The following is a 23,660-nucleotide window of genomic DNA, read 5'->3' on the forward strand; positions in this document are numbered from 1 at the left end:
AGACAAGGACATCATATCAAGGAAAACTCATGTTGTTACAGCTATAATTACATTGTTTTACAATGGCAGCACAATATAAACTTATAAAGCAGATGGTAACCACGGTCCAGGGCAAAAAAACTCTAGAAAGTGACAAAAATGCGGCAGTTTTCAATGTGGGGGCAACAAATGCCCCTTTAGTGAGTTCCTCTGATTTGTAGTCAAACATTTGATACGTTTCATTATATAATATTATAGTGTTTCATTCTTTTCATTCATTGTATTCTATAGCTAGTTGTAGGTTCAGTGCCTTAGCAGACAGCACAGTAACCAGTCTGTGTCAAATATCTGTATTTGAGGGAGTGTTGTTGAATGCACAGCTAATTTGAAGTGTTTTTTGAGGAACAAAATACATAAAATAAAAATTAAATTGGCTCTGATAATCATAAATGTGAAGAAAACACTCCCAACAACCTTATGAAACATGAGACAATTACTTGGCTATCTGCTGTGATGGTAGACAGTAGATAGCTGTCTAACATCTATCATAGAGATTGGCAAATTAAAGGTGCACATGTCATCTTATATTTACACTGACACCTAGTGGCCTGGATGCAGCAACATTCAAACGCAATAGTTTTTAGTTACTGATGGCAATGTAAAAAATTCACAATTCACAGTCAGCCATGATTACTTTAATCAATGAGTGAAAGTGTCAAATAACAGGATGGTTACTGAGATTAAACGAGTCGTATTTGGCTGGTCATGTGATTCTAACATGGCAGCCCCCATGTGTGATCCCTCTCCATGAAGAATAAAACAGCTTTTATAAGGCTACTAATATAAATGGAGTCTTCATTTTAATGTGAGTGATCATGATTTCCTAAATATGTTCCAAATTACAATTAATTTCTTAATTGTACAGCTTTTTTAATGAGGAAATAAATTACTTAGTGCACCTTTAAATGTATTCTAGCAATGTGCTAATTGTGTTGATATTTTATGCATCATGGCCACTTTTGTATTTGACGTTGATTTGATTTTATAGGTAACATCCATAATATGCTCAGATTGAGAATTTATTTGAATTGATTCAATTGAAGTATTTGACATCATTTATGACAAACTGTTTTATATTAAGTTTATTTTAGGAGCACATTTTCCCCCTTAATAAAAAGTTAATTTCTAACACTAAGAGTGGCAATGTGCTTTTTTTTTTTAAATATTTTTATTTAATATCATAATGGTAAATGGACATGACACATTCCAGGAAGCAAACTTTAATTTCTTTGGCCTCTGCCCCCTGTTGTGCTATTTTCAAGCCTTCAAAGAGCTGATTAAGTTGGAATCATGCTGGTTACTATAATCAAAAATTATTTTATAGTCATAATTCCTTTGCATTAAAACTCCTATAGATTTTAATTAAAAACATTATATCTGAAACTTACATTAAGAGGAGTATTGGAAGACATCAACCACACTTAAAAATGTAAACCAAAGGTAGATACAGTGAATGTAGAGCCAAAGGAACAAAGCAAACATCCTGTGATTCATTTTAAATGAATAATGGAGCATACCAACGTGAAGCTCTTGGGGGAGGCCGCCCATCTCTTTACAGTGGTGAGTGGCCACTCCTGCACCACTTCTTTGGTCTTCTCATCCACCCGCATCACTGACTCTTTGGTAATGCCCAGTAGACGTGGAACCAGCTTATTCTTGCTTTTCATCTTTTCCTGTTTAAAAATAACACATGGCCATTTGTTTATTGTGTGGTGAGTGCTGAAATATACAATGAGATGCTGATTGCTGACTTCATTTCTGTATTTATATGTTTGCTTAATTTGTTTTACTCATTAATCATGTTGAAAAAAGTGTCACCTTGCACACATGCCTTTTTTGATTTTTATTTCTCTCTACCACGTTCATTGCAGAATGAAAGGACAGACACAATTCAAACATTTTTAAGCGATAGTTTAAGAACGTGAAATTATTTTGGACTAAACAAGAAAATGCGCAACAGAATATACTGTAACATACCATGTGTTGTTTTGAACAACAATACATTATAAATGACAGTGAATAACAAATTCAAAATATTAAAATATCTACTCCAGCTTCTCTTTTTAATATTGTTTGTATTCTTTTATTCTTCGTTATTTTTCATATTTCACTTTAATTCTTAAAGGAATAGTCACTCAAAAATGAAAATTCCTTCATTTCCTCACTCTCATGCCATCCCAGATGTGCATGACTTTCTTTATTCTGCTGAACACAAACAAAGAATATTTCATCTCTGTTGGTCTATTCAATGCAAGTGAATGGTGACTAAAACTTTGAAGCTCCAAAAAGCACAAAGGCAGCATAAAAGTAACCCATAAGACTCCAGTGGTTAAATCTATATCTTCAGATGTGATATGATAGGTCTGGGTGAGAAACAAATCAATATTTAAGTCCTTTTTACTATAAATCTCCACCTTTAACCAGCCCCGACCAGTAGGTGGCGATACGCACAAAGAATATCACCAAAAAAACAAAAGAATGTGAAAGTGAAGATTTATAGTAAAAAAGGACTTAAATATTGATTTTTGTTTTTTTTTAACCCTCACCTAACATCACTTTATAAGACATGGATTAAACAACTAGAGTCTTATGGATTGCATTTATGTGCTTTTGGAGCTTCAAAGTTTTGGTCACCATTCGCTTGCATTGTATGAACCAACAGAGCTGAAATATTCTTTAAAAAAATATTTTTATTCTGCAGAAGAAAGAAAGTCATACATATCTGGGATGACTTGAGGGTGAGTAAAATTTGTATAAGCTGTGATTCTGCTAAAATTGAGACATTCTTGAATGTTTTATATTCAACCAAATCCTCTATTGATCAATGTATTTTCATTATAAGAATTTGCAGGTCTAAGTGCACGAAACTTAAACATTGGTACACAACGAAAGCTGAAAGTTCTTCACATACTTGCGAAAGCTTTCCCTTTCCCGCATTTGCATGCATATGAATAAAACACAAAATTTATTGTGACCACACTTTTACTGACTGTCTGGTTAAATAAGTAGATATTTGCATACTTTTCACTATTATACTGTAAGTAAAAAAGTACATAATGCAGTAATAATATTAATGCATGCACATTTAACCCTTAAATGCATGGCAATTTTCCCAAACACTCTTACATATTTGGGTCTTTAGAGACCCGGCACTTATATCTATCAAAAATGGATGTACAAAATGCCCAGATAGTGTCAAATTCTCAAAATATTTTCAAGACAATTAGAAAATAATAAAATAAAATATATTTTGATGTTTTAGTTTCATAAATCAAACATATAATGCAACAAATCAGGACAAATCTAGAACAGGATTCATGACTTTCACACTGAAATTTCATGAGATTACATTTCAAACACAAAACACATAATATACACATAAGCTACACATAAATTACACATGCATTTTCTCAGGCACTTATTGAGTCTAAATAGATGCACAACTTACATTATTTCAGTAGTACACCCAAATGGTAATAGTCATATTATACTGTTCATGTGTTACACTTGCTATAGTTTATTCAATGTTGTTTCTACATCAGCTAGCAATGTCAAATGTAAATCAAATCAATCACTGAAACATCAGCACCACCTTGAGTAAGAAATAACATGTATAATATGTATGTGTACATGCATATGGGATAGTGATATTTCACCACTGTTGGTAATACGTTGTTGCACAGAGCATCAGTGTGATACAGTATTTATTTGTATAAATATAGTACTCATTTCTCTTGTAATAAACGAGAAATATATATCCTGTGATAGTAAACTTAAATAGATTTGAAATAATCATAAAAAATATAATTTATGGAAGTGCAGAAAAAACCCAATACTCTTACATACCTCGGGTCTCTAAAGACCTTATACACATTTTGGTACTTAAACCATTAAAATTATTATTATATTTTTATTTATTTTGTTGTTGCAATTTATTTTTTGTGCTACACTCATTATAAAAGATAGACTGAGGAATACTAAAGAGGTGTGGGAACAAATCATATGCAAATTGTGATTTACTTAATGAATCCATCTTCTTTCCGTCTGGTTGATCAGGGTTGCATGTGCAAAGCTAACAGAGTGAATCAGGCAGTGCAGCTGGCACACAGTGCAGATGGCATCCAGCCAGGAGGTTCGGACCGCCACACAAATATATAATAATAAAACGCTGAACATTTTAAAATGACCTTTTTCCCTGTACATTCCTCGGCTATTGTTTTCACCTGAAGGTCAAACATAAGTTGTGATAAGTGCATGTTATAAATAATGGCTTACCTCACTGCAAAACCTGCTCATATTGTTCACGGTAATTATGTTCAAATGGCCTCCCTTTTCAAGGGTAATATTTATTTACTGCGAGGAAAAATAGATTTTTTAAAAAGATGTTCATTGTATAATTGTCCCCATCAGTCAGGGATGGTGCTTTTTCGCAGTCAAAGCAGTGCAATCTATTTTTAAGTGCTGTAAATTTAAAACTCGGCACTTAGCAACATACTGCTAATGACCTGAAACTGATCCTTGAGTGAGCAGCTTATAAATCTTTCCCTGCTAAACAAAGTAAAAATGCTTAACAGTCCTAAAATATAAACCTTACCAGAAAAAAAAAAAAAAAAAAAACAACAACCTTCTATTAAGACTGTATTTATAATGCATTATAGAAGTATTCTTCATCAAACAGTACACACAAACCATTTTAGTTCCATAGTGTGATGTATCTCAGAGACAGGATACTCACCATGAAAAACTGTAGGATGGGACTTTATTTTAACCATCAGGAATTGATTGGTTCATGAAAAGTGGTCTCTACATTGAGTCATTTTGATAGATACGGAGACAAATTTTGGTTTCTTTGGGAATAACACGCATTGATGTATCGTGCACAATAAGTCCAGGAAAGTATATTAAGAAAGTAAATAGGGTCAGTTTTGATTTCATTTTGATTTTAATGTATTAAAAGGTTTTCATAAAGCTTTATATTACATATTGTTATTTTATTACTACTTTTGATTTAACAGGTTAATTTAGTGCAATTAATGATATATATACTGTATATATATAAAAAAAAAAAAAACTAATACAAAAATAAATAAAAATAAAGCAATTAATCATGTCCCCAAACTGTAATAAGGAATATTCTATGGAGCCCTTTTTTTTTTTCAGAAATAGTTTTGCGTTCCCTCGCAACTGTTTGCGTTGCCTTGCAATAAGTTTTGCGTGCCCTCACAATAGTTTGTGTGTCCTCGCAATAGGTTTTGCGTGCCCTCACAATAGTTTGCGTTCCCTCACAATAAGTTTTGCGTTCCCTCACAATAGTTTGCGTGTCCTCGCAATAAGTTTTGCGTGCCCTTGTAATAAATTTACCATGGTTTTACTTTAGCCATATTTTAACCATGATATTCGTAGTGAAAAATAGTAATAATCAGAGGAGGAAAGTAACAAATTACTACTCTCGTTACAGTAATTGAGTAAAGTTTTTCACATTTTTCTACTTTTTAAGTATAAATAGTATTTTTACTTGACTTGATTAAAAATGAAGTATTCAACTTTGCTACAGTTATTTTTTACCACGAAGTACAAAAAATACATAATATTTCTGAATTTTTGGGGAGAAGAAAGTTATAAGCACTAAATCTGTATATAAACTAAAACGCGCTGTGCACAGCACGACGGACGCCCACAGGGCACAGCATCTTGAGCACAGCAGCTTGCATAAACTGCCGCCGATGTCCTCTCTTCTCTAGTTTCTTCAAGACTTTCTGCCCTGTCACTATACGAGAACTGTAATGCTGTGATTTTCTGCATATTTCATTTTATTCTGGAAAGGAGCCGTTCATTCAGGTACGAGGGAACGGTCTGAACATGTTTAACCACTGATCAAACTTCACTTCTTTTTAAGATAGGCAATGTGCCAAACATTAACACAATGTTGTTTGACATATATGTGGGGATATCTTGTTTACTTGCTACTATATGTTTAAAACAAACTTTTTATATACCTTAGAAAGATATAATGCCAATAGTGTCAGAAATTAACAGGGACTCGGGGCAAAAATGCCACCGAAATTTACAAAAATATCCCCGAAATTCGAAATATGGAGGCAAAAAATGCCCATGCAACAAGTTCCCATGTTTTATTAAAAATATCTGATATAGTTACAATTACATACATTGTGATCTGCTTTTGACTTTTTACTGAACATAATTTTTTCCCCTGCCGTCCGGTTCCTTGCACCATCGCACGCACAGATGGGCTCTCCGCTTCTATCAATCCGCATCAGTTCGGTATTGTACTCCCAAGTTAAATTCTGTAACCGTTCGCCCCTCTTGTTCAATATAAACCGTCCTAGCAGGTAACACTCTCACTCACGGTGCTGTACTGTACTTGTGCTGCTTTTTATCTGTCTGAAAAGCCTCACCCGCTAGAGGCCAAAAGTGCGCAAGTGATGGATGTTATATAAAAAAAGATATGAGAAATCACAAAACATAATGTAACCAAATGCTACAATTTACTTAATAATAATATTTCAATATGTTAAACAACCAAAATTAAAATAAGACTTTATTATTACAACTATAATACAATAATATATATACAGAACAACCACTTTTAGTGTTTGAATCAACCATCTCTCTCACTCAACACTGTGTGAAATGTTTATTTTTTGCCTTATTTTATTCAGTTGGCATGTAGGAGTTGATAACAGTTTGCTTAATAATCTCATTCCATATCTGGATAATTGCTGCAATATCATAGATGATAAAGTTCCTCTTAATAGCCAAAATACTTGGACATACGTGAATGAGAATAACCCTGAAGTAGGAATGTGTTTCAGTCGCAATGCACATTATGTAGCTTAGAGATGATTTAGAGACATTTAGTTAGTTACAAATGGCTATTTCTATTTAAATAAATATTGTATTCTTAAACTGTTCTGTTTGTCCAAGAATTATCTTGCAGCAATGCAGGTCTTTGGCATTTAGAAGCTGCTAGTTTAGGACCTGTGAGAAGTCTGTTACTTGTCTTTTTGTTGTGCAGCTAGCCATCCACTTCCCTCTCTATCCTGTTTAGAAATTATTTTTTCAAAACAATAATTCATGGAATCATAAAAGTATAGTCTTTAGAAGAAAACAGAATTTCAATGTGTTTCTTTTTGCCTATTTTTAAAACCAAAATTTGACTTGCAAATGTAAAGCAACTTATAAGAACTCAATACCTCAGCAAATGGGGAAAAAAACAAACAAACACTGTATTGTGATTTCCGCATGGTAGCGCAACCATTTTCAATTGTTCTAATAATAAGAACATTTTCTTGAATACCAAATTAGCACTTTAGAATGCTTTTGTAAGGAATAGGTGACACAGTATATGTTTGCCATCATGGGTAAAGAAAAAATGGAATAAATACCACTTAAAACAATTATTTAAAATGTAATAATAATTTGCATTTAATAATTTTGGCGGTATTTTTGATCAGTTTAATGCATCCTTGGTGAAAGGAAGCATCAATTTCTTTCAAGAACAAAAATGTCTGTGTTCTAAAAATGGAAGCATATATACTATATATAATATGATTTTCATAAAGTAATGTAATTACTTGAGTAGTTTTTCAGCAAACTACTTATTTACTCTTACTTGAGTCATAATATTTCTCAGCACTTCTACTAGTTCTCAAGTGAATTATTTCTTCATTAGCAGTACTCATTCCACTACTGGTAATAAAACAGGAAAACAAAAACAATCATAATTTTGTAGTTACTATGGTTTTACTACAAATACCATGGTTAAAATATTTGTAGTAAAACCATAGTAACAACAGGATTAACCATGGTTAATCTACAGTAGTAACCATATTTATTTATTTTTTATTTTTTTTGGTAGAAACTGTGGTTTTAATACAGTATACTGTATCCATATAGTAACCATGGTTTTAGATTAACTATAGTTAATCTGGTGTTTACTTTGTTTTTATTCCAAAAGCCATGGTTAAACTACTGTATAGTATTAGTGGTAAAACCATACAGTAGTAACCACAAAATTATGATGTTTATTACCATTGTTTTCTTTTACTGTATTATTACTATGGTTTCACTACGAATATCAAGGATAAAATATAGTTACTGTAGTAAAACCATGGTAAATTTTTGTGAGGGAATGCAAAACTTATTGCGCGGGAACGCAAACTATTGCGAGAGAACGCAAAACTTATTGTGAGGGAATGCAAACTATTGTGAGAGAACAAAAATCATTGCAAAGGAATGCAAAACTTAATGCGAGGGAATGTAAATATTGCGAGGGAACACAATACTTATTGCTAGTGAACACAAACTACTGCGAGGGAATGCAAACCTCATTGCGAGGGCACTCAATACTTATTGTGAGGGAACGCAAACTATTGCGAGGGAACACAAACTATTGCGAGGGAATGCAAACTACTGTGAGGGCACTCAAAACTTATTACGAGGGAACACAAACTATTTCAGGAAAAATAAAATCCCGCTCTGTCCTCAAAGGGGCTCAGTAATATTCCTACCATCGGAGCAATTCAAACTTAAAGTACCACCTGTTTTCAGCAGGGGGCAGTATGCGAAACTCCAGCTGTATAGGCAACTCACAGTCTAAAAGGTAACCCCTCAGTTACCCAAAGTCTTGAGAGAGTAGCATGCATCATTCACAAACTGTGTTCATTGTGCTTTTTTGGAGTCCCACAGAAACCCTACACCTACACCCAGGGTTGGGAGGGTTACTTTTGAAATGTTTTCCACTACAGAATACATGCTGTAAAATGTAATTTGTAACGTATTCCGATAGATTACTCAAGGTCAATAACATATTCTAAATACTTTGGATTACTTCTTCAGCACTGGTAGATTTTTTTTCACTTGTTTTGACTATAAAAACTCTGCCAGTACAGTAAGACAAAATACACGTTAAAAATACATTCTCTGAAAAACCGAAATATCTTATGCAGTGTTGTTTCTAAAACAAGATAAATCAAACTGATCTTGTTTTAAGGATTTTTAGATATTTTTACAGGAAAACAATACAAAAATTATCAAGAATACGATTTTTGCCCTAATATCAAAGTTCTTACTAGAAAAAAGAAATTATGATCCAACGTGAATTTTCTTTAAAGAAATTTTTTTTTTATCGTGCCACATGTGCATGTAAAATGGCTAGAAATAGCATTTTAGCTTAGCGTAAAGCTGACAATTTACACAAGGTTTATTTCTATTTCTTCTGCTCCAAACGTACTCCTCTGTCTGCTCGTATGAATGTAACACATCATAAGAAAGTGTTTCACCGCTGTTCAAATGCACTTTGGATCGCATCATTTCTATGTATAAATGTTTTCCATCTGAAAGGACTAAATATTAAATGAAACAAATGACAATAAAATGCGAAGTAATCTCTTCAGATATCAAAATACTTTTTGAGTGTAACTGTATTCTAATTACCAATGATTTAAATAGTAACTGTAGTGGAATACAGTTACTTATATTTTATATTTTAAATACGTAATCCCGTTACATGTATTTCGTTACTCCCCAACCCTTCCAAAACCTAACCCTACCCCTAAACCTAATCTTAGTTACAGCGAATGAGACTCTTGTGAGACTTGGCCTTCCGGGGGGTTACCCTACCCCCCCCACCCCCCCGCATTTAAACACAGCTGGATAGAGTGAAATTCCGAATGCAGGGATCTCGAAATGTGTTTTTCTAAGTTTCAAACTATGTTTAACTTGACACAGCGATGCAACCAAAGTGAGACGTTCCAAAAGCTTCACTCTTACTCTTGTGTCCATTGACGTGTCTTTAGGAAGCCCTTATAATAAACAGGACAGATTGATGACATAAATTGCAAAATGGATTGCTGTGGACCGAAGGCCAATGACAAGCTTATGTTCAATAATATGAAAATAAACACTTTATTGTCTTCTAAAGACAATGCTTGTATTGTCTTATCAATGACTTACTCGTCCGCCACAATAATGCAATGCATTTTAATTATCTGAATGATTCTATTTATAATTAACATTTTATTTATAATTATTAAATATTACAATTTATAAATATTTAATCATATATTGAATTATTGTTGAGGGGCTTTCACAGCAAATATTTTTATATGTGATTAATTACATATGTAATTCTTAATCGATGGACAGAGCTAATTATATTTTATCACATGAAAATGTAATATAACATGATATAACACATAAAAGTTGGTGTTGACAATGTTTTTTTTTAATCATTCACTTTAAAAGGTGTAAATATCAAAAGGTAATTATAATGCATTAACTGTGGTTACAATTATTCACAAGTACTTACAAGGTGTATTATATGGCATTATTAATACCTTCATAATTCTTTATAATTACCAAAACACTTAACTATGAGTTTGACAACCCTGCAGTTAAAAAAGGTTCAGTATGTTATGCAATGTGGCTCTTTCAGTGGCCATCTGTTAACTATAGGCCTTGTGTAATAAAAGCAGTTATTAATTTTGCTCACAATGTAGGTTAGGTTTTTAGTTATGCTTAAAAAGACTGTCTCTTAAACCTACAAAGCACTACACTTTCAAGCCCATGTCAGACCAGCAGGGAAACAGGAAGGCGAGCGCCTAACTTTTAATCTCACAGATCAGAAGGGAAGGGCGAGGAGCACACCGACAGGTGCAATATGATTCTGAGAGACAAATTTGATTGCTTTTGCCTCCACGCATACTTGAACACACCCACACACACATAGACAATAGGGTTGGAAACCGAGAAGTGGTTCTTATTATATATATTGGAACTGAATGATTTTTGACATGTGGTTCTGTTAAGTGTTCTTCAATGTCTAAATTCTTCCACCAATGTGGACAGAACAAAACTACACTGACAGTAAAATACTCTGACAGAGTTGTTGCGAGACAGAGAATTTTCTCTCTGTAATTGTCAGCAAGAACATACCCTGTTAAACAGAGGGGTGTTGAATCTGTGGTCCAGTGATTTGTACATTACTTTGAATCTGTCCACACTTGTGTTCTCTGAGTGTTAAAAATGAATTACTGAACACTCTTTTCACTGCTTTAGTGTACTAATATCTGTTGTCTCTCACAGACACAAAGCTCCTGTAACAAACAACTGAATTGATGTCTCTTCATGACACAAAAGCACAGAATCTTACAGTACAACTTACCTTGACCAGGAAAAATGACACCCCGTATGTGCGTAAGGACCTGGCAAGCTTCACATACTTCACCTTTGCCTCAATTTCCGTCATCTCACCGCAGCTTTTGTGGTCCTGTTGGGAGGATTAGATGTCAATGTTTGTAATTTTCAAGTCATTTAGCATACACTTGATCCATATGGTCTTATTAAACTTATAATAGGAACACTTAGTAAAGTTATTAATGGAAAAATACTGCAGGGATAATCTGTGATTGAGTGATTTTCTCAATGGATGATACGGTTGCAGAAAAAAAAAAAAAGACTATGTGGTGAATTTACCTGGATTATCATCATAATAGTCATAATAGACAAACAGAGTCCACTTAAACAACTTACAGACAATCAGAGGTGGGTAGTAACACGCTACATTTACTCGGTTACATTTACTTGAGTAACTTTTTGGAAAAAATTTACTTTATGAGTATGTTTCATGGTGGGTACTTTTCACTCTTACTCAAGTAAATTTCTGATGAAAATTTGTACTTTTACTTCGTTACAATGGGTAGCGTTCCTGTCGTTACATTACTGGTTTTAATTTAATAAGTGTTAATAAATGCGTAATTCATTGAGATTTTTTGATTGGGACTCTTAAGACAGCGGAACTTCACAGCTGCACGCTGTCACTCGAGTCATGGTCAACACTACAGCTGCAAGCGTGCAAACATTTCTTCACTCCACACAATGCCTTCATTTTACATCAAGACAAGGATATATTTCATGATTAAAATTGCAGCTCCAACTAAAGAAAACACGGTGAGGTACGTTTTAAAGATTGTGACAATGTGGGATTGTCTGTGTCATGGTGATACTCATTCATTTTCAGCGTGAATCTGTAACTGTGGGCTCTTATGACCTCAGTTTCTAAGTTTGCATTTTTATATCAGCGCTGCAACATATCAGTGCCTACTGTATAAATCCTTGTAAACATCCACGTTAAGTGCAAATGTTTTGCCCTACCTATTGCGATTGTGACCATTTCTGCATGTGCAAGGCACAGCTTTTGACAGATGTGGGAAGATTTGTTTTATTAAATTATCCAAATTCTTTCGACACTGACAATGCTGGACCATCACTGACACAGGACGTAAAAAGCTGTGAAATAACAACAGAAGTCATGAATAAAGCATGATCTTGCTTCAGTGTATTATTAAACATTACATACAACTTGGAACTGTGACATTTTTCACCATAATAATTACTAGAAAACTGTTTCCAAACGTCTCTTCTAACTGACAGATTCGTCCAAATCTGAGAAGCATCCTTAAAGTGACAGTTCAGCCTTTAATTAATTATATATCATCATTTCCCCACCCTCATGTTCTTCCAACCCTGTGAAACTTTCTGTATTCTGTGGAACCCAAAAGATGTTTGACAGAATGTTAGGAACTGACAGTCTCAGCCACCATTCCCTTTCAAAATATGGAGGGGGGAAAAAACATGCAGTGAAAGTAACTAATGATTAAGGTTAGCATTCTGTATAACATCTCCTTATAGAAATAATTTTTCCAAAATTGAAAATTCTCGCATCATTTACTCACCCTCATGCCATCCCAGATGTTTTTTTCTTCTTCTGCTGAACACAGATTTTTAGAATATCTCAGCTCTAAAGGAATTCAAATGACACTGGTTCAATCTATGTCTTCAGAATGGATATGATAAGTGTGGGCGAGAAACAGATCAAAATTTAAATCCACTTTTACTAATAAATCACCACTTTTACATTCTTCTTCTTGTGTTTTTGGCGATTAAATTATTTGCGCATATCGCCACCTACTGGGAAGGGAGGACAATTAATAGTAAAAAAAAGGACTTTATATATTATAAAGTTATATAAATGTATGTTTCTCACCCACACCTATCACATTGCTTCTGAAAATCACTGGAGTCGTATAAATTACATTTATGCTGCCTCTATGTGCTTTTTGGAGCTTCAAAGTTCTGGTCACCATTCACTTGCATTGTATGGACCAACAGAGCTGAGATATTCTTCTAAAAATCTTAATTTGTGTTCTGCAGAAGACAGAAAGTCATACACATCTGGGATGGCATGAGGGTGAGAAAATGAGAGCATTTCAATTTTTTGGTGAACTATCCCTTTAATTTGATGCATGGAAGAAAGAAGTCATATGGGTTTGGAACAACATGGTGGTGAATGATGACAATTTCCATTATTAACAATAATATTAATAGTATTATTATTATTAATCATTCTGTAATGCATGTTAAATGTGTATCATGTACTGGAATATAAGAGAGAAAACAACCATTACGTTATATGTGAAAGTAACTAGTTACTCACTACTTGAGTATTCTTTTTATTGGATACTTTCTTACTCCTACTCGAATAATTTATAACATTATTACTTTTACTTCTACTTGAGTAATTCTAAGTAATTGTATTTTTACTTGAGTAAAGTTTTTGGCTACTCTACCCACCTCTGCAGACAATGATACATTTTCATGCAAACGTGTTGTGAATGTTTACAAAATGTATTCAATACATGAAAATGTATCATTGTTTGTATATTAAGCATACACTTTATCTCTTGTTGTGACTTAGTTGATGATCAGATATTATGACCAATTTTATGGAATGATATTTGTGCTAGGACTTTTGACTTGAATTTTAGGACTTGAATATGCAGTTTAAAACTTGAATTACATCAAATTTAAAATTTAAATGTATGTGTTTCCAATTCAGATCATAAAATTCAGACTCAAATTTTCAATATACTGACACTGGTTACAAAATTACTTCGTCCAATTTACCCGAATCGGAATATAAAACCTGAATCTGAAATGTTGTAACCTGAATCAGTATGCTAAAAAATGTAATCTGAATTTTCACCAAATACATCTGAATTTCAAGTCTAATGTAATTCAAGTGGAAAACTGCAAATTCAATTTCAAGTAAACATATTCAAATGCAAGTACTAAGTTTCAAATTCAAGTCCTAGTGGCACAAATATCATTCCTTACAATTTATGCAAAATATCTAGGTAAATTTAAGGGTTCACATCCTGTTTCCTAAAATCAAAGTTCATGGCTTTCCCTTTCCTGACCCTAGAACCTTTCAGTTACCAGCTGAGATTTTTTAAACACTAGGTCACACCCACTCTAAGAAACATGCTACAGTATCAGAGGTACATGTTGAGACCTTCATTGCTCTTCAGAAAGCTAGTTGCAAGTTCATAAAACTCATTCTCTTGCACTTTTAATCAAGTGATAATTAATTTTGGAATTATTTTGTTATCAGGATTAAAGGAATATTCTGGGTTCAATCAAAGTCTTTCTAGAAAGTCAGTCCATTGTCAGCCATCTTTGGAACGCTCTCGGTAGGCTATTTCCAGTCATGCCAGTGCAGCTCCTATCTACTTGAATGGAGAAAGACCAAAATCTCAAAACACAGTTGGTCAAAATTACGATCAAAGAACATATTTCAAATCAGCAATAAAATCTGACAATACTGGTATCATAAATTATGATTCATTACCTCATATTACGCTAAAAAATGCAATTTTCTCGGCTTGTACAGCTAATGTGCATGCGTGGTCTAGAGTTGATTGACAGGTGATGTCTGTCTCTAAAACGTGACTGGCTCTTTTAACTGCAAGGCAGGACTTCCTTTCTACATCCGTTGACCGTTGGGTGCTCAGAGCTCCTTGGTTGAGCGTTCCAATTTCTCCCATTCATTTAAATAGAAGTGGCCCATCTCTGCTAAATAATCTCAGGTTCAATACAAGTTAAGCTCAATCGACAGCATTTGTGGCATAATCTCATCCCTCCTTTTCTTTAAAAAAGCACTTACAACGGAGGTGAATGTGGGCAATTTTTGGAGGGTTTAAAGGCAAAAATGTAAAGCTTATAATAAATCTCATGCATTATTTATGCTGTAAAGTTGTTTAAATGGTCATTTTTACAGTCATTTTAGGGTTTTAGTGTTTGTGGACATTACATCGTCATGGCAACGAAGCTGTAAAATTGACTTACTTTACACAGAAAAGGTTAGTAAGTGATTGTCACACTAAAATCATGTTAACATGGATATTGTTTATGTCTTGTTGCTATACTTTTGAAAAAGTGTTTAAAAGTAATTTTTGTGGTAATCAATATTATGCCACAATTGCTGTCGATTGAGCTTAACTTGTACTGAACCCTGAACATTCCTTTAAGTTGCAATGGAGTGCTCTATAATAACTCTCATGACATTTTTCACTTCTCAAGCGAATGTTTAATCCACGTAGGCTTTCTGGTCCCAATCAAATACATCCAGACCCTTACAGTCCTTTTCTCAGGCTGAATACATGCTGGCAGCTGAGCTAATGGTATTTTTTTCTTAAATAATCCAGTAAAAGGAACAGAGGGTCACATACCTGAAAAGTTCTCTTCTCCGCCCCCCTCTGTTTGATGTATTCTTTCGGTAGGAACTCCTTTAGGCTGCAAACACATTTCACATGTTTATTCTCAAGATACACAAACATATTCCCCTCACAACAGAACAAAACACATGAGGTCATCCTGGCTGGAATTACATCTACATATCAGGCCCACATCAACCCTTAAGGTTTCCCATAAATTCTCACAAATGAACAGATACAGTCTGATGAAACTGTAATCAGATAACAACAAAGAGGTACATGTGGGTATGTGTTAAGAGTTACAGTGTAGAATGGGCTGCATATGATACCATAACTAAAAGGCATGTGGTCTTACTCTAAAAATCCTGGCTTGTGTTTGTGCTCTACATGAGGACCGAATTGGATCTGTGCCTGAATACCAGCGAACTCGCAGGCCTTATCAAAGGACACCGGGTGGGAGCCATTCAGGATGTCGTCCCTGGCCTGAAAAAAGAGACAGGAAACAAGAGCTTAAGTTACAGAATGTGACAAGAGTGCCAACAACTAGATTTTCACATTGTCTGAAATCACTGATATGGTGTTCAAAGTGGTTTATAGGGTGTTGTTAGTGTATTCTGGTTGGTTGCTAGGATGTTGCTAGCTGGTATCTGGGGGTGTTCTAGGTTGTTGGTAGGGCATTTCTTGGCGGTTGCTAGGATGTTCTTTGCTAGGGTGCTGCTAGGTGGTATCTAAGGTGTTCTGGGTGATCGCTAAGGCATTGTTAGGTGGTGGCTAGGATGTTCTGGGTGATCACTAGGGTATTGCTAGGTGGTATCTAAGGTGTTCTGGATGGAAGTTAGGGCATTGCTAAGAAGTTGCTGGGGTGTTCTGTGTGTCCAATGGGGTGTTGCTAGGTTTTTCTGGGTGGTAGCAAGGGCAATGCTAGGTGGTTGCTGGGGTGTTAGGGAATCAGGATGGTTGATATGGTGTTGCTAATGAGCTTAAACTATGCAGGTGAGTTTCACACCAAAGTGTGATGAAAACCATTGATTAGGTGTTCTGAGTGGTTTCTAGGGCATTGTTAGGGTCTTCTGGGTGATCGGTAAGTGGTTGCTAGGGTTTTTAAGATGGTAGCTTGGGCATTGTTAAGTGGTTGCTGGGGTAATCTGGTAACCACTATGGTGTTGCTAGGTTCTGGATGGTCGCTAAGGCATTGCTAGGTGTTTGCTTTGGTGTTCTAGGTGGTTGCTATGGTGCTGCTAATGTACTAAACGGTGCGGGATGAATTACATGCCAAAGTATAAAAACATTGATCCAATGTTCTGAGTGGTTTCCTAGGTCATTGTTTGGGTGTTCTGGGTGGCCACTAGGGCATTGCTTAGTGGTCTCTAGAAACCTGACTACAGCCCAGTTTAAAAGCAGAGAGGGGTGGATGGTCTAATCCAGGGTTTAGAGTTAACCATTTAAACACTGTGACCAGAGACACCCTCTCTCTCAAGATTGTTTTGCGCTGTTTTAGTGTCATCACCGAGCCTCTTAATGCATTACCAAGTGATTTTCAAATGTAATACTATCAGAATGAGGTCATTCAAACCAAACAGCCAAAAATGTATACACACTTGTTTGTGTATACTTTTCAGTGCACTCTTGGAAGAGAGTGTAAGAGTGTGATGAGGTCATGGAATTTTTACACCATAATAAACAAGTTTGTGTGTGAGGACCCTACCTCAGGAAATCCACCAATCATCTAGCAATGCTCCCAGATAACATCAATATGGTAACAGTAGCAGAAACAGTCAGTGTAGGTTAATAAAAACACATCGTGACAAACCCAGATATCACTCCATCACGCCCCCAGTGTTTCTCACTCTCTCTCTTTCTCAGTGTCATGTGGAGAAATCCCCTTCGGCTTGCCAAAGAATCCTGCTCACATGCATGTGTGCAAGCAAGTGTGTGTCTGCATGTGTGTGAGCTCCGCTCTTCTGTTTCTCACAGTATGTGTGTGTGTGTGTGTGTGTGTGTGTGTGTGTGGCAGCATGTCAGAGAATTTCATGGGGGGTGTGTGTGATTACTAGACAGGAAGAGAGACAGAGGGAGAGAGAGGAAAGGGAGGGAGAAGTGTTACTATGTGTGTGTGTGTTGTGCTGACTCATGTGCAACTATTAGCCAGAATGGACACACTAAAATCTTTATGCGGTATCCATCGAATTTCAAATTTATAAAAAACATAACATGGTATTACCATGTTTTTGGGGTACTGTACCATTGGAATACCACGATTGTAGACAATGGTACCATAGTAATACCAAGGTTTATAGAACATGTATCATGGTAATACCATGTTTTTTTGTAGACATTTATGATGGTAATACCATGTTTTTCAGACATGGTTCCATATTAATACCATGTTTTTAGACATGTACCATGGCATTACCATGTTTCTTGAAGATGCTATCCTGGTACTGCCAAAAATTGACATTTTTGGACATGTACCATGGTAATACCATGTTTTTGGACACGGAACTATAGTAATACCAAGGTTTAGAGAATATGTATTTTTAGGACATGTATCACGTAATACCATATTTTTGGACATTTATGATGGTAATACCATGTTTTTCAGGCATAGTATCATGATAACAGCATGTTTTTTGGACACTGTTCCATGGTAATACCACTTTTTTCATATGTACCATGACATTACCATCTTTAGTACCATAGTAATCCCATGTACAATGGTAAGACCATGTTTTTCATACCTGGTACTATGGTAATACCACTTTTTTCATATGTACCATGACATTACCATTTTTAATACCATAGTAATCCCATGTACAATGGTAAGACCATATTTTTCATGCATGGACAATTTTTTGGACATTATACCATGGTACTATAATACCATTTATATACTTATATACAGTATATATGCATCATGGCATTACCATGTTTTTGGACATTACTATGTACCACTAGAGTACTTTGAATGTATATGTGGAAATGAGGCAAATGATAAAGTTATTTTTTCTTATTTTATATTCTCCATTCCAGATGCACACTAACTCCCACAGACAAATCCAGACAAAGTAGTCTTATATAATCAAATATGTGCTTATATATCTTCTTACATAAGCAAATAAGTGCATGTGTGTGTGTGTATGTTTGTCAGAAGACAGAGTTACACTAATGCATCTGCAGCGAGCCATGTGCTTCAGAGACTCAGCCTGAGAACTGCGGCCCACCTGCTCCTCACACAGCTTACAGCCTCAGAGGAAACCTTGCACTAGTGTACTCTTCTCCTTGAGTAGACACATGTATGCGCACTGGATCGCTCACACACTCATTTACATGCATAAACATGCATGCATGCACAAAAAACCCACTGGCCATTTTCTGACACTAGCCATTATGACTCAAGTCAGAGAGAAAGAATGCAATGCATTTACACAAATGTATGACAATATCACATGTAAAACAGTGTCTTAACTGAAGTGTTAAGCAATAAATCACATCACTTCTATGTTAATCGTAGTTTTCGTCCTAACCAGCCATAACTGTAAACAACCTTACAAAATAGTTTATTTACTGCAAAGGTACTCGCACACACAGACACACTTGGAAAACATCGTATTGGAGCAGGGAGGATCCCCCTGAACGTTTTGTCTTCCGACCCTGAGCGTTTCATGGGAGCAGAAAACCGCACCAGCTCTTATACACGCATATATGGGCTGCCCTGTTAACGCGCACAGTGATCATCAGGCAGAAAATTGCTTGGTTTTTATTTTTATTGCATTATGCTTTGTAGCTCCACCTACAATGAAATCTGAATGGTCCAAATTCTCTCTACACAAAGCTACATAATAAACATCAAATATGGTCTGATTTGCTGTGATTTTGACATTTCATGTGAAAAACTAGGCAATGCTCGAAACTTGTTGCGATGCGCATAGATAGGACGAGGTTTAAGGAAAAAAGCCAATTTTGCCAATCCATAGCCAGGTACTGTAAAATCGTTTTGTATACAGTGTAATGTTTTGTTGGTCACTTGGTTTATATTTTCATTGCATTGTGCTGGGCAGCCCCACCCACAGTGAAATCTCATTGATCCAAATTCTTGATCCAGATAGCTAGTACATAATAAAAATTAAGCATGTTCTGATTGGCTTTAATAGTGGCATTCCACATTTAATGAGGTCTGAAATACTACGTAATACTCTAAACTTGTCGCGTAGTGCATCATTAGTACAAGGTATAAGGAATTACCAGTATTTCCAATTCATAGCCGGTGACTGTAAAATCAAACTTCTTACTGTAGAACATTTTGTCGTTTGCTTGGTTTATATTTTCATTGCACTGTGCCAATAGTCCTGCCCACAGTGAAATCTCATTGGTCCAAATTCTTGCTCCACATAGTTATATAAAAAACTATGCAATGCTCAAAACATCTCGCATTGTGCCTCGTTAGGATGAGGTGAACGAGTAAAGACAACTTTCCCAATCAGGTACCAGCTACTGTAAAATCTTACAGCCTACGGTGGAGGAAAAGACAATCAACAAATCAGCATCTGTGAAGACAACCAGATTGCCTTCTGGGCAAACCAATAATTAATTCTTAAGTGCAGAGAAATATTTCACTGCTTTCATAAAACTAAAAAGCCAAACGTTTTAATGTTTGTGGAATAGTAGCTCTGAAAACCTAATTAACTGTTCAAGCAGGTGGCGGCAGAGTGGTTTTGGCAAACTGGTGCAATACAGTTAATTCAGCCAAAAAGGCAGTCAGAGGACAGACAGAATGTTAGTGAAAGAGAAGAAGAATAACACCATAGCCTAGGCAAGGTGATAAATCGAATAAATCAATAGATCAAATCTCTTTCATGTTAATCAGAGTTTCGTCCTAACCAACCATGATCATCAACATGACAAAACATTTTGATGGACATTTGGTTTCTACTGCCATTGTGCATTGCTGGGTAGCCCTGCCAACAATGAAATCTCATTGGTCCACAATTCTGCTCCACACATTTGTATATTACACAACAAATATGTTCTGATTGTCTGTAATTTTTTTGCTTTGCTTGTAGTAGGGATGTGCCACGTGGTTAACTAATTGACTTTTCGTCCAACAACTGACTAGTCAGTCTTGGTGGTTTCAATGGGAGATGCAATTCTCAAATTAATGAGACACGCAACTTCTTGGAGAGCAAATTTTTCGTGATTATAGCTTGTTGTGCTTAAAAGTGAATGATAGTCAGCACAGTAAAACCTTCTGCAAGAAGTTTGTCTCTTTAATACTTTAAGTTTAGTCCATTTATGCACCGCTGCTGTTTCAGCCATCAAAGCACCACATCAACAATATATTACAAGATGATTACAGTCAGATGTTAAATCCTCTGCTGTAAGTAATGTTCCCATATTGTTGGGGTGCTGTAGACAGAGTAAAGTATTTTACTGATTCTGTATGACACTCCTCAAAATTAATAGTTGCAGTCAGAAAGGTTTAAACTGCTGGATGTCGTGAAAAATATGTTGTGCATCCGCATCATCTTGCATTACTGCACTTTTGAATGTGCAGTGAGGATTGTCCTGAGTCTTCAGAGTGTTCTGGTTACATTGAAGCACGTCATTCTGCATTCAGTATGTGTAAGAAAGGCTCTGTATTGGAGCCTTTCTTATTTCTTACTTCTCTTATTTTGATTGTTTTGTGCAATCCCTTATAAAAAATCTAAAGTTCAGACAAACTTGCCACACATTTGCTGCAAACTTGAGCTAGTGATTTGTTGCACATGTTTGCCAGAAGTTTGCAGCTCTTCATCGGTAGTGATGAACCTGTAGCAAACCTTTGGCGACAATGAAGAGTTTGCCGCAAAGCTCATTTGCATGTGAAAATTATGAGCGGGGAAAAGTGACAAGTTTGCCAGAACTCTTGATTTTTTGTAAGGGATAAATTATTATAGTTCTTTAGCTTAGATTTTTGTTGAATTATGTTAGTTACCATGTTAAAGCGTCCATATATCCCTCTGAAATGTGTCTGATCGGTGTCACGTGAACATAACAGAGCCTAATTATAGCCTACATTATTATCGTTAACACTGACTAGTTGACTAGTCATTCAAACAACCTACCGATTAGCCGATTATGAAAACTGGTAGATTTGCACACCCCTAGCTTGTAGTGAGGTCAAAAGTACCATCTCTAACCTGAACGTAGAGGAGATTGAGCTGGACAGGGTCGCGTGAGTCCACGTTCTGGTCGGAATAGAAGAATTTCCTCCGTAAAAGTAGTATCTCACTCTCCTCTACACCCTGCTCCCGAAACGTCCAACTGTGGTCCAGCCAGTTCACTAGGAGCAAAACAATCAGTGAGGTTAGCATTAGCTACTGAATTCCATTTTCTTAAGATAGCATAATTAATGCAGTATTTTTGAAAGATTAAAGGAAACGTTAATTATAAATTTACTGTATTCAATGCTAAAAATTTACTATTTTACCCAATATTATTTTGTGTGATGTATTTTTCTGCATGCTGGAGTTTCACTTCATTAGCGTAGCGACATTAGCTAACACCAAACCGTGCACTTCATATGAGAAGTGCTATTTGTGTTGCGTGTGGAGTATTTGTGTTATGGTGTCTATGAAGTGTGTTTTAAATCAGTCCATTTCAAATTAGTGTTTCAAATAAGGTCCCATTTCAGAAGGCAGCTGCCTATGTAGGCAGTAGACACCAATACAACGGTTTTGCCCTATTGAGGTGCTGTTGCTGTGTATGTAATACAAAGGGTGGAAATGTAATACCGTGGTATTCCTTGAAGTACAATACAAATACCATTACATATGAATATGGTTATTACAAATCCACAAAAAAGATGGTGCTGCATGTCAATATTGGCAGAACAGGAAGAAGTTAATGTTTGTGCTTCAATAATGTATCCACAGAGACGTTCACTAATCTTTCACAGATTAAGAAATTAATAAATAATAATAAACAATGTCAAATAAAGAGCTTTGGACTTTGAAATGATTTTGTAAGCCTCTGTAAGCTTGTATGCTCAAACAACAAACATTTCATTTTGTAAGAATCTCTCAGAAGTGTATTCGTGTAATTCTACTGGGGCGATTTGTCTGTTTGCTAATGTTTTTTCTCAGTGCAGTTGGATTAAGAGCCTCACAATCATCATCTGTGTGAAGTTTTGCTTTCAGTTTCTCCATCTTCCTCTCGTCCCTCAGGAGGGTTCTGTCTTTTTTCAGTGTTCCCATCCCATCCTCTCTCTTCTCCTCCACCTGCTCTTGGATCAGCGAGTATTCCTCATAGTTCGTGATTCCTGGGGAGCAGAAGATAATCAGCACTCTTCGTCTGTCAATCTGTCAATCGTTCTTTCTTGTTTACACAAAGTTTTTGGGGGTTTTGGACAGAACTTAATTTCCCATTCACCCCTCAGAAAACTCTGAGAACATAATCACTCTTTTGCCTCCGGGTTTAACCGCAGGTTGTTAAGAAGACCAAAAGGAAACAAATAACTTAAGAATATAAGAGGGGAATGAGCATTCCTACAGTAGTTTTACAAACCAAGGGCATTTGACTATCAGCATTAAGTCTGGTTCACATTACAGCCTATTCTGGCTAAGAACCGCCCACTTAAACAGGAAGTGGTCATCTTACCAACATGCAAAGTAACCAACCAACAACAGTTTGCTTGTTTACACTGCAATTAGAGGCAGTAATTCTGAAATTGGACAAACAGTAACTGTGTAAACAAAGTTGAATATATAGTTGCGGGGGATATACAGGTGCATCTCAATAAATTAGAATGTCGTGGAAAAGTTCATTTATTTCAGTAATTCAACTCAAATTGTGAAACTCGTGTATTAAATAAATTCAATGCACACAGACTGAAGTAGTTTAAGTCTTTGGTTCTTTTAATTGTGATAATTTTGGCTCACATTTAACAAAAACCCACCAATTCACTATCTCAAAAAATTAGAATATGGTGACATGCCAATCAGCTAATCAACTCAAAACACCTGCAAAGGTTTCCTGAGCCTTCAAAATGGTCTCTCAGTTTGGTTCACT

General features: G+C 35.6%; 1 protein-coding gene across 3 annotated transcripts in view; it reads right to left on the reverse strand.

Moving 5' to 3' along the window:
* Positions 1-23,660, reverse strand: part of LOC127437404 (talin-2-like) — a 229,738-nt gene that overhangs the window by 110,710 nt on the left and 95,368 nt on the right. For 2 of the 3 annotated variants that reach the window (XM_051692258.1, XM_051692259.1), the window contains exons 5-10: positions 22,759-22,911; positions 21,791-21,933; positions 15,970-16,097; positions 15,630-15,693; positions 11,225-11,329; positions 1,557-1,712 (exon numbers count right to left, since the gene is read on the reverse strand). In XM_051692258.1, the coding sequence (XP_051548218.1) occupies positions 1,557-1,712; positions 11,225-11,329; positions 15,630-15,693; positions 15,970-16,097; positions 21,791-21,933; positions 22,759-22,911 (749 nt within the window). Of the gene's footprint in view, positions 1-1,556; positions 1,713-2,950; positions 3,226-11,224; positions 11,330-15,629; positions 15,694-15,969; positions 16,098-21,790; positions 21,934-22,758; positions 22,912-23,660 lie in introns of those variants that run through there. The other variant, XM_051692260.1, reaches the window with a different exon arrangement.

The sequence above is a fragment of the Myxocyprinus asiaticus genome, chromosome 48 (assembly GCF_019703515.2).
Source record: "Myxocyprinus asiaticus isolate MX2 ecotype Aquarium Trade chromosome 48, UBuf_Myxa_2, whole genome shotgun sequence".
In the NCBI taxonomy this organism is placed as follows: Eukaryota; Metazoa; Chordata; class Actinopteri; order Cypriniformes; family Catostomidae; genus Myxocyprinus; species Myxocyprinus asiaticus.